We start from the raw sequence: 13,027 nt of genomic DNA, 5'->3' as shown, positions 1-13,027 counted from the left end.
CAAGAATTATTTTTGTTACCTTTATTAAGAAAGGTAGGAAAGGTATATGACGTTACTTCCGACTTAATGATAATTTTATGTGAAAACACCAAGCATATTTAATCCTAACTGGGTCATAAATTATTCCGCTTTAATCCCAGTTCTATCTTTTATTATTTTTAGACTGAATTTTCTAGATGCAAGTTTCCTTTGTCTAGACAGCGGGAAAAAAATCTGTTAAACAAACCCATGGGAATTGAAAATATAAACGTTTATTTACTTTATTATTATTACATATCGATTTCAAAAATTAACTATTACAATATCAAATAAAAAAAAATCAAAAATACATGAGTTGAGACACCCCCCGTAAGTAGTCAGAGACACGTGAGGTTGACTCGCTGCTTCCCTTATTTATACAATATTGAGACAGTTGTTAGTAAAGAATACAAAACAAAACCCAGCTAAGAAGCAAAGCCGGTAAAAAATAAAATAAAATGTAATTCTCATTTCATCTCTCTGAAAATTCTATGGATGCGTGTATGTGTGTGTATATGCGCATGTGTGTGAGTGCTGTTTGTGTGCTGTGTGTTTGTGATATAATATTGAATCATTCAATAGGCTCTAAGTAAATATGTAAATACACAATTATATTAAAATCATACTTAGCTCGATAACACACTGGTTTAGAAAGATATATTACTATCATCATTGAAACTTTAAATGTAGGCTTAGTGATTAGGCGTATGTGTAGTCGCGCGTTCAAAACCGGGGATTGAATCAATTGATTTGTTTTTTTCTAAATCTCTCTCATATGTTGAAGGGGAACATATGGTGATTAAAATCAACAATATACGACCAAACTGTCCTAACCATAGTGTTAATTTAATCAAAATAAATATATACTTTGTTCATTATAATAATATATACAAGTGATTTATAGATTAAAAAATAATATAAAAAACAATCTCTCGCATGGGAGCATATATATAAAAAGGCATTACCACGAATGAGAAATTGCTCCATATTAAATTCAATTCATCAGATACAGTGATTATTCAACAATTAAAATTAGAATCGACTAATGATCATTATTTACGAAACATGCCTGTAAAATGCCAGTGTAATCTGTTGCTTTACACAGAGGCGGTCATTTAATTACAGCTTTGTTGAAAATCTAGTAATCATTTATCCGCTATTCCCTTTAGACATCCTACGGCCGTAAAAGCTTGTTTCAAAATTAGTGGAAACTATCATGGTATAACAAATCTCGGATGTTGATGAGATAGTAGCGTAATTATTTTTTAAAAAACGTGACTTCATTAAAAAAACATTTAATCACTTTGACTTGAATTTGACTTTCGATTCGATATTGCCTATATAATAAATACCTCACGAAATAATACAGCTTTTAACGTGAAAACCGTGATTTCTTAGTATTCTGAAATTTTAATCTGGAAAATGATTTTTCACATAATTTAATTTGAATAGGTACTAATAATAATCCGAAGATTGCATCCGGTGCTTTTATAATTGTTTTGTCTTAGATTTTCGGGTTATGTTTGTATGCCGCATGCCGCGGTTTCCGCTCTATGTTTGCCTCACCGTAGAAGCTAATTGTGAAAATAGTAAGAAATCCATTGGTACACAGCCGTGAATCGAACGCACGACCTTAGGGTTGAAAGAAACCAAAATTATGACGATTAAACGACTATAAGTTTAAAGCGCCTGTATCTAAATTTAAAAAAATCAAACACTCCACTACACGCAATACTCGTCGAGCGAGTTTGCTTATCTTGCCGCGTACAAATTATTTGAAGAAGTCAATTAAGTATGAGGGTGTGCAATTACTTAATCAATTACCGTCTAGCGCGTTTAACCAATTCAAAAGGGCATTAAAGATACATATCAGAATGAGCCTAGTAGACTGAAATGAGAACGGCTGTCTGATAGTGACGTGTATCTCGTTCGTATATATTAAGTTTCTCATGTAAAAAAAATACATTTTGTGTAATGAGAAATAAAGTTCTTTAAACATAAAGTTGCCCATTGAAGCCAACACCGCTTTAACTTGAATATTTACAATTGTGGAATTAAAATTAACTCTTCGGATTCCGTATCAGGGTCGTACGTTATATTTTACTTTAAGGACATTTATGTAATTAAACCAGACACAAATATTCCATGTTACATGGTTTTTAAAGCCATAATAGTGAGTGGCTCTGAGTACAATTTTAACTTGTACCAATGCGTCTTTTGATACTGCTACATATGGGGCTACATATTTCAATTTCCTTTCAGTTTTCACAAGACTCTGACGATATTTGGGAGACCAATGAGGTGACATTAGAGCGTGGGGTGTCAGGACTAGGTCTTAGTATAGCAAGTGGTGAGAGCGAGGGCGACGTTAGCATAACACGGATCGCACCCGTGGGCGCTGCAAAGAATGATGGACGTTTGCAAATTGGAGACATCTTATTGCAGGTAAATATTCTTTGAAAGTTTTTAAACCTAATTGATTTATACCTAGATGTAACCTTATATAAATAACTCGTAGATGGGGCAGGTGGCGTCCACAGTATGTCTCCATCGCGTTCGGTCTTTTTTTGAATCTTTGTATGACGCCAGTTCGCGAAAGCATTTAGAAGACTAATCATAATATTAAATAGTTATCTATCAAACGATTGATCTTTCGCTGATCAAGCCTGATGTAAAGCAGTACGTAAAGTTTATATACCTCAAAGAAGTTAAAACAAAAGCTTAATTATTAGTATTCCGTAAGCCACGGTGCCACATTCAACCATATAAAATTTAACCATAACCATAGGAAAGTCTAAAGAATATTGTGTTTTGTGTTCTGATTTCTTTCATTTATTACAAGAAAGAAATGTTTATTAGATATAATATTAAATTGTCCTCCACCTTAAGTTAACTCGATTATTATTCTGAGGAAATAAGAAACTTGTGAAATAATAAAAATAAACGATTCCTTAATTTTGAGAAATGTATTTCACATAAACTTTAGCTGCCATAAAATTTGAATATAATCGTGATATAAAACTGTATAATAAAACAAAAATATTATCAAGTGAAGATAAAGTTTCGCTAAAGCGTGAGATTCATTTTATCAAAATTTTATAGGCAAAGTCGTAAAAAGTACGTGACTAGAGAAAATAACTCGACATATTTGATTTTATATGTTTTCGAATGTACTAAGTTAAGAAATTGTATTAGATTCACAAACATTTGTTTCGAAATTAAAAACTGACCTTTTGTCACAACCCTATAATTTTCATTAATCATAATATTATTATAATCAGACGAGTAGGCATTCTAAGTCAAGCCGAAATAAGGAAAGGATTCGGAGTGACATGTACAAAAACGTCTTTATATAAGATAACTAGCTGATCCGGCAAACGTCGTTTTGTCATGTTTATCATCAAAAATAGGGGTTGATCGTAGAGGGGTTAAAATTAGGGGTTGTATGTACTTTTTAATGTTGTATCATAGAAAAATTAATATCTAATAATAAAAAAAATATAATTTAGGGGTGGACTACCCTTAACGTTTAGGGGGATGAAAAAAAGATGTTGTCCGATTCTCAGACATACCCAATATGCACACAAAATTTCATATGATTCGGTCGAGCCGTTTCGGAGGAGTTTAACTACAAACACCGCGACACGAGAATTTTATATATTAGATAAGCATAGTTTTAAAGAAAGTTACGCTTTCTACAGATTACATTTAAAGGCTTTTCTGTTTGAATCCTTTATTATCCTGAGATTATCCAAGCTAAGCTAACAATATCACCATGTGTTACAGCATATTTTGAATTGAGACAACGCAACGGACGTTTTAACGAAATGTTTATAGGCAGATTTTGGTCAATATCTAAATGCATTCCGCAATCTGTACGTCATTTGATCTATAATTGTTTAGTCAAGCCACATTTCTTATACCTAATTGAAATATGGGGTACAGCATGCAAAAACAAAATTTCTAAAATACAAACACTACAAAATAAATTAATAAAAGCACTATTCAGATACAATTTTTTAACACCTACTAATAAAATCTACCAAGAAACTAAAATTATGACGATTAAACAACTATATGTTTATAGCACCTGTATCCTTATTAAAAAAAATTTAAATAACTCTCTACATAGTAACTTATCATTTAATAAAATCAAATACACCACTACACGCAATACTCGTCGAGCGAGTTTGCTTATCTTGCCAAAGCCGCGCACAAATTATTTAAAGAGATCTATTAGGTATGAGGGTGTGCAATTGTTTAATCGGTTGCCGTCTAAGGTTCGTAACATTAGCGTGATTGATCAGTTCAAAAGGGCATTAAAGATACACATCAGAATGGGCCCATTAGACTAAAATTGGGCTAGCTGATGGCGACGTGTATCTCGTTCGTATATACTTAATATTAAATTTCTCATGTAAATAAAAAATATTTTTTGTAATGAGAAATAAAGTTCTTTAAACATTTAATTTTATTATTTAAAAACTTACGTGTGGTTGAGACACTTAATACTTTTGTATATTTGACGCGCATATGTGTCCATAATTGTTGCTAGTAAAATTGGTTTAAATCAAAATATTTGTTACGCAATATAATTTTACATTCTCATCACTCAGGTTGATTAAGAGAAACCACAACAATTAAGTGTGAAACAATCCTTCAACTGTTAAGCCTTTTTGAAGCTCATTTCCTTAATATTACAAAGCACTTACTCGAGTTCACAATTTCCCTGCGTACGTTTCTACGAGGAGACCCATAAAACGGTGTAAGTGATCTCTGCCGTTACTTGAATTAACTAGTAAAGGATCGTATTCGAGGAAAGAGCCTTGTTTCCATAATAAACCCTTATGTTTATTCATCGGAAGATCATAAGCTTCCGAAAGCCAACATTGAAATCGTAAGAGGAAAGACCGAATGTTATAGCGGCTCAATCAAAATTATTAATGCCGCCTGCTTTGAGATTATATTATGAATTCAGCCTACATTAATCCTTTGATTTAAAATCTTGGCATTACGAAAATAAGCAAGACTAAATTTTTATTTGCGGACATGGCATAAGTTAATAAACCCGAATAACGATTTGTTTTTGCAAGTATTCAACTTGCATAGTAAATACTAAATAATTCACGTAAAATAACGCATATATTCGAGTGTTAGGTTTATCGTAGGCTTAGTCTGACAATCAGACGCCCATGTCATCGATGTGGATGTCGGATAATAAGAACAATACCATCTTGACACGAATCTACTCTTACGAAGACGGGTCAACTATGGAGTAATACATTTCGTAAGAGCATGAGAGATGTACAAGTGATGTGTATACAAATATTGTTTTGCCAGTGACATCTCATCTATACTAAGGATCTTACTTATTCATAGGTCAACGATGTCTCTGTCGAGAATGCACCACACTCGGTAGCGGTAGACGTTTTACAAAATGCAGGAAACATTGTGAGACTAGTAAGTACCTCTAGAATGTAAGTGCCTCTTTTATTCACTCTTCCCTTAACTGCAACGGGCGCATTATCTCATAATAGAAGACAATATTATAAGAATGTCATTGTTGAGTTCGCTCTTTTAATGAGATACGTACGCCTTTGTTATTGAGAAAATTTTAATGTTTTCATTTCGAATACGATGTAACTTTTGCGTAAGATTTTGATTTAAATAAAGAATAAGTTGTGGACCCAATTACCGCTTGAAAGTTATTATGAGGGAAGCCTTGTAATTTTTTGTTATTTGTTAGAGAGTTCGAAGAGCTCGCCGACCAAGGGTGGTGACACTGTATAGAGGCGTGCGCGGTTTGGGTCTGGGTATAGCGGGCGGAGCGGACGATGCCGCGGGTGGCGGTGGCGTTTTTATATCGCACATCGCTGCAGGTGGCGCTGCCCATCACGACGGCAGACTGAAACTGGGAGATAAAATACTGGCTGTCAGGGATGAGGATGTACGTTATATTATGGATAATAGGGTATATCTAACATAACCAACTTCCAGTTTTTACTACTCTACCAGTTTTGTTACTGTACGAATATGTTAATAAAATTTTATTTTGATTTTAAAACTGTATTCGCATTTCACTTAATGTATACATTGCATCATGAACAAAAATATATTATTTATAATTATTGATAACATTTCTGTATACGATTTCAATTGTGTGTATACCTTTTGAAAATGCATGAATGTTTCAACGAAAAAATGAAGCTTAACAGCTATTATTATTGTAAACTATAGGGTATAGAAACATCTTTAATCGGAGCAACCCACGCAAAAGCAGTAGCAGCTTTAAGGAGAACGGGTGAACACGTGACCCTAGTGGTTTTACCCGCTACAATACCACCCGTAATGAGAACCGCTCCGCTTTACTCAAGTAAGCACCTTTATACCCCTAGACACCACTTAATTAGAAAGTTCAACACAAATTGAATCTACTGTTGTTGATTAGATCAACTATAATATTCCACAGAAACTAGAGCCTTTTAGTTTCTAGAAATTATTTAAATACGGCAAATACTAAAATAATTTATTGTACATTTACGGCTTATATCAAATAGTTTCTGCTCCTTAAATTCTAGTAATTCGTGTTTTTTCCTAACTTTGATGTTTTATATTTTGTTGTTCTACTTTCCAGTTATTTCGTTGTGTATTCGTAGAATGTTTTCACGTTTTTTCAAATTGAACTTTGACTAACAGCACGAACACAAGCAACGTCGTGTTCCACGCTCCACGAGCTTTCGGAAGAGGATCCAAATAAAATACCAAGGTATTCACTGTTTTCTAAAAATTGCATTACTAAAATTGTAACTGGTCCAATCCAAATAAAATTTCTTGCAATCGCCACATAATTTTAACTTACATAACCAGAGCTATTTTTTAGTACACAATAATTGACACTTTCATTTGCGTTAATTACTTAAATAAATTAATGAAATTGAAAATAAAGTGAATTGCATTTTCAGATGCGTTCGAATGGTTCGGCTCGTCCGGTCTGGATCACGTTTAGGAATGGATATAGTAGGTGGTTTAGGTGATGCTGAACGGGGAAGTGATGATGACCCTTGTGGGGTCTTCGTATCTGGAGTGGCTATGGGAGGAGCTGCCCATGGAATGTTGCATAAGGGAGACAGGATATTGAGCGTTGACGGACGGGACCTAACACGAGCCACGCATGAACAAGCTGCTGCGGCTTTAAAGGTATTATAAGGGTAGCAAATGATTCGTTTGACTTATTTTCATACTCTGATGTGGAATTTTTATACGGGCTTGGAAAATATGTTAATCGACCTAAATATATTGTGTTAGTTTTGTTTTGTTTGTTGTTAATCACATTAAACTTTATCGAACATTTTGGTGTTCTGCGTTAAGCGTTCTATTTCAATTTATTTATTTACGCTTCAAGTGTGTTATATATTTAAATGTAAAATCAAAATATATCTAGAATAATTAATCACTAGTTAGGTATTATTACTTTATAATTAATAAATAAATGAAGGAAGTAACTGTTGTGCGATTCCGTCTTTTATAAGAGCCTGTAATAATAAAATTTATCTACAAATTAATTTTTTAGCAAATTCAAACTTCAGATTTTTTACTTTAAATATTTCAATTAATGTCTTGGTTTACAAAGTAGCTATTGATTATAAATGGTTCGGTATTGCAGTACTCGGGTGGTGCTGTTACCGTAGCAGCTCAATACCAGCCAGAGCAGTACGAAAGGCTGCGTGCACGCATCCGAGCGATCAACGCTTCTGTATCGCCGCACGCACACCGCGTTCATGTTCCTGTACAACCTGACTTGCATACTATTTATCCTAGGTAAGAAGAATAGTTTGAAAGGTGTTTTCATTTCTAGCCTATTATAAAATACTAGCGGACCTGGCAAACGTCGTTTTGCCATGTATATCATGTATAATAAAAAATAGGGGTTGATCGTAGAGGGGTGAAAATTAGGGGTTGTATGTATGTATTTTTTAATGCTGTATCATAAAAAAATAAAATTATTATTTTTTAATCTAAAAAGTAAAAAAAAAATTAGGGGTACTACCCTTAACATTTAGGGGGATGAAAAATAGATGTTGTCCGATTCTCAGTTATACCCAATATGCACACAAAATTTCATGACAATCGGTCAAGCCGTTTCGGAGGAGTTTAACCACAAACACCGCGACACGAGAATTTTATATTTTAGATTATTAAAATATTATTGTATATTTAATATTTATGCCCAATAATAGAGTACCACAATGAAAATTTTCTGACTCCCGAAGGTCCTTGAAAGGTTTCAAATGAAGCCACAGCAAATGTATGGCAATCCACAATCACCACAAACAATTCACACATCAGTTGTATGTTTAATGAGAGGGCTTGATAATTATATTTAATAACCATTTCATTAAAATAACAAGTTAAAAATGTACGTTAATTGATGATCAACGTTTCACTTTATTTATGTATTTTATCATACTGACGTAATGGTCACCTTGCCATTGCACTTATTCTTTTTACTTGCAACTCATTTGTATAAAGTGTATACATTAGACAAGTAAACAGAAGAATAAAATATGATCCAGACTTCGATTATATTGTAATCTATTTGTTAGTTACTTTAATAAAGAGGATCAGAAACTTATTAACTGAAAACTAACAGAAAAGTACTTTTTGCCCTTACCAAACATTGGTCTGGTCTGGTCGTGTGTTTGCTTCACAACAATATTTGTATTAGGTTGAAAGTTACGGTAGGTATTCGCTTAACGGGCAATGCTCTATGGTCAATATATCGCGACATATCTAGCTGCGTAGTTACAATTTTTTAAAGAATGCGTATAAACTAGAGACACAACACAATTATTTTTACACGATACATCGTATACACAATAAATGCAATACAACCTTATGATAGCTAAAGAAAGACGATGATGAAATATATAGTTTGAGGAACAGCACAAGGTTCGGACACGAGCCCTTCCACAAATTATCTCAGGATAGTTCACAAAAATGAGTTTTTGTTACGTGCGATCCCAAGCTTGCAACAGTGCAACGGATATTGAGAAAACTACTTACTACGAAATTGCTTACAAAAACGTAGGGATCGGTATTGCTATTGGAAATTACAGATTAAGGGCACAGGAGATATTTTTAATAGGAAATAATTTAGTTATTCAATCAAATAAGCTACTATTGGGGGCCGATGGCCATGCGTCATACTCGTGCACGGGTCCTACTTGTGGTGACTGGTTAGACTTGAATTCGTGTATGCGGTGATGTTAGTTATTTCGATTATGTATTAGCGTTTTGTTCCCACGAGAATGTAAGTACGCGCTCCTATTTCACCATGCCTCCTGCTAATAAAGGAAAAATCTTTGTTTTTAATTTATTTTATTATTATTTATTACTTAAGATGTCATGTGGAACATGGTGTAATGTTTGCAGCTCCTTACAAACATTGTGTAAAACAAAAAACTTGGCGATTAAAACGAGTGGCGGAGGGTTTATTGCTAGTTCTTCTCCGTTCTACGCCCTTGATTTGAGAACTGGTAGAAATGTAAAATGAGAAGCATTTCATATACATATTTTTGACGTTCATAAGTGTACATTTTGTTACGTATATGAATAAATGATTGTTGAATTTTGAATAACAGATTCCTCCAATGCAGTATTTACATTTACATCACATACAAAACAATACATGTTGTGTGTAGTGGTGATAAAACGATATATTAAGTGTTATACATAAATGCATTTACATTTTTTTTTTGATAATTCACACCAATTGACCCAGGCCCATGCTAAGCTGGTGAAGCTTGTGTTATGGGTACTAGGCAACGGATATACATACTATAGATAGATAGACATATAAACACATATTTAAACACCCAAGACCTAAGCACAACACCAAATACTCATCACATTGACGTTTGTCTCAGCCGGGGATCGAACCGGACCCATGGATTCGCAGTCAGGGATACTAACCACTAGACCAATGAGCCGTCAACATTATTCTATTCAAGCCTACATACCCACAAGGTCTAAGTATACCTTGCCTAATGAATGGAATGTCTGTGTCCGTTTAATGCCCCATTGGGGGATTAAAGGACATATGATATTGCGCGCGCTAATGCACTATGAATTTATTATTATTGAAATTTATTTCTTTAATATGTACGTTGATGAAAAACTGCATGGCTTTGTGCCGGTAAATTACTGGTCCTCCGTCTTGAGACCCTCAAGGAAAAAGACCCTCACTTCCCCATTATATTTGTTTCACTGTCGTATATTCGATAGATTGGTGTATACTATGGTATGGCTGATGGATTTTAAAATATTGTGTTATCAACCTCTTTTTTGACTACAGTAAAGATGTCTACGATTCGTAATAATATTTTAAATGTTCTTGGTTAAGTGATTTAAAACTAATCTTTAAAACGATTTAACGACTGCTAATCAATTGAAAAATATTCCTTCGATTCAAATATGTTTTGTCTACAGGTAACAAAAGACTGTCTTTGGAATGGAACAGAAACGATTAATGACTGAAGACAATTAACTCTTAAGTGGTTGGGATTATGAGACATTATGATGTATACATGATAATTTAGTAAAACCTAGATATGATAGTAAAATGTTTATTTTATGCATTGATATACAAAAAACTCAAGATGCACAGTCTCGAATAAAAGTAACGCTCGAAAGTGTCCCGAAACACTATTTCTGTCCCTTTCTATAACAGTATGTCTATAACAGTATATGTTACAAGCATATATTATTGCAAAATCAACCTTACGCGAATTGCTTAAAGTTGTTATTACAACGCAGTGTATACGTACTTAAAGCAATAAAATTTTACGACCGACCGTGGTCGGTAGGACAAGGTATTGAGTGGAGTCGAACATGACTTTTTTATTTACAACTATTTAACATAATTTAAATTTATCCGACTTTTTGGATGCTTTACAGCGTGCGTGGTCACGGTGACTGAAGACAAAAGGTGTTGGATGTTAAATGGTTGTAAATTTATAATAATACATAACTTTAATCCGGTTAAAATGTTTTTTCTATAAATTAAAAAAAAATGTTAAATTGGCTACCTCCTGACCTACACTTTATATAGCGTAAATATATTTGTCAAAAACTACACACAAAAAAGTTCAAAAGTAGATAAATTTATTTATAAAAAAAAACATAAATAAATAACATCGACTCTACTTATTAGACGCGAGACTATTTGAAATGAGCGCACAATTTAGAATGTTGCGCTCATTTTTTGAGGACGTTTTTTAGACGTTGATTGTGCATCTTGGGTTTTTTGTATATCAATGATTTTATGTTTAGTTTTCTTAACCTAAGTTATGGTTGTTAGATAATATGATAAGATGACACTCGTGTCATGTTAAAACCCTCAAAAAGTTGTAACCGAATGTAACATTGCGTTAAAATTACTAATTTTATTTTTTGTACTACAAGATACTGGGAAACAATAGCAAATAAAAACATAAATCACAAGACAAATATATATTCACTTGAAATCTACTTAAACCACTTTCCACCAACGTTACACTAAGCTACGAGTACAAATCTCGTAGCGTTAAGCTTTTTAGATGACTTAATGAAGTCATCTACGCTGCTACCGTGCTACGAAGTGAATTCACGCGTAATTTCAGCCGTTTTTTTAGTATAAAATATAACATGCAGCGTGTTTTCTTTAAAGAACCCTATTATTTACTGTCGCTTTAACAAAACGCTTTCCATTCACATAGCGTTAATGACGTCACAATTTCGTTTAGACTGTATTTAAAGGAAATTGTCACATCGTCATTTAAAAATCAATTCTATATACATAAAACACGTTACAAAGTTTAACAAAGCTGTACCATATCTGTTTACATTTGTGAACCTTTTCTGCGGTTCCCTTTGATATGAAAATTAGATTAAATGATAACATTTATATAACGCGCTGTTTGCAATGATTATTTTATTATAACTATTTACATTTCATCACAACAAGCTCTTTGTAATAATAACTTAGAAAAATACCTGGAAAACGTGAATGTGCGTTTAGTGTAATGAATTATTTTTTTATATTTTTAAGAACCAACATATTGTAATCATTGTTAGAAAGGCTAAATGAGTGTGTAAATATTTGAAAATTATTGATGTTATGTAAAGTACTGTATAGTTACTGTAAGTATTGTAAAGTTTTGGAACTGTGATATTAAAATATGTGTGTAAAGTTTATTACTTATGAAATAAACAGTTTTTGACGTCTGTCTTATTTATTTGAAACTTAATGAAGAAAATGTAAATACGTTCATGAAAATACTCGATTGTCAACATAAGCGAAACGCCTGCCTTGGGGTCGTTCCAAAATAAATCGTTTTAAAGGTAAACAGAGAATTTTGTGGAATTTTCATTAAATATTTTCATAAGAATGTTATGATATAGACTTTGCATTCGGTAATTGGTCTCTCATAATTTAGTGTTAGCGACGATCCTTGATTCTGAAACCTATTTTTAGTAAGCCAATTATTTTCAAGCGTGGTAGATATTCAAAAATTTAACTATGTATGTTCTAGTCGACTTATAAATTCAGCTTTTGTTCAAAGACTTTTGCAATTATTAAACGTAAGGTCTAATAGAGGTCATTTGACCTAACTGAGAATTTTGTCTAGTTTTTAGCATGCTTTGGATATAGTTGATAAAAAATACAAACGCATTGTTGTTGCACAGATGTTTGACTACTATTATCAATAAGCAGTTTCATCTAAACCAACTGATACGCCTCTGAATTCTCGAGTAATAATCAAAAGTGTTTTGCTCGGTCATCATTCACTAAATCCTGTCAAACTTAATCAATGTCTCTTAACTCAAGAACAAAGTAAGTGACAAAATGATGCCATTTCCATTGATTAGTAAGATTATTAGATCGTTACAAATGTTACTTATATATTCCTTCAAGTAGAATACCATTTCTTAAAAGGACAGCGACACTTGCAGGCCAGCGTTCTCGCAG

The 13,027-nt window shown here is 33.1% G+C and overlaps 1 protein-coding gene across 3 annotated transcripts in view; it reads left to right on the top strand.

The window, feature by feature from the left end:
* Nucleotides 1-10,726, top strand: part of LOC125053379 (disks large homolog 2-like) — a 28,362-nt gene extending 17,636 nt beyond the window's left edge. For all 3 annotated transcript variants that reach the window (XM_047654725.1, XM_047654726.1, XM_047654724.1), the window contains exons 4-11: nt 2,281-2,463; nt 5,398-5,478; nt 5,765-5,965; nt 6,256-6,391; nt 6,715-6,784; nt 6,981-7,215; nt 7,682-7,836; nt 10,507-10,726. In XM_047654725.1, the coding sequence (XP_047510681.1) occupies nt 2,281-2,463; nt 5,398-5,478; nt 5,765-5,965; nt 6,256-6,391; nt 6,715-6,784; nt 6,981-7,215; nt 7,682-7,836; nt 10,507-10,510 (1,065 nt within the window). In that variant the 3' untranslated portion in view covers nt 10,511-10,726. The remainder of the gene's footprint in view (nt 1-2,280; nt 2,464-5,397; nt 5,479-5,764; nt 5,966-6,255; nt 6,392-6,714; nt 6,785-6,980; nt 7,216-7,681; nt 7,837-10,506) is intronic.
* The last annotated feature ends 2,301 nt before the right edge of the window (nt 10,727-13,027 follow it).

The sequence above is a fragment of the Pieris napi genome, chromosome 10 (assembly GCF_905475465.1).
Source record: "Pieris napi chromosome 10, ilPieNapi1.2, whole genome shotgun sequence".
Lineage (NCBI taxonomy): Eukaryota > Metazoa > Arthropoda > Insecta > Lepidoptera > Pieridae > Pieris > Pieris napi.
This window is presented reverse-complemented; position numbering and strand designations above follow the sequence as displayed.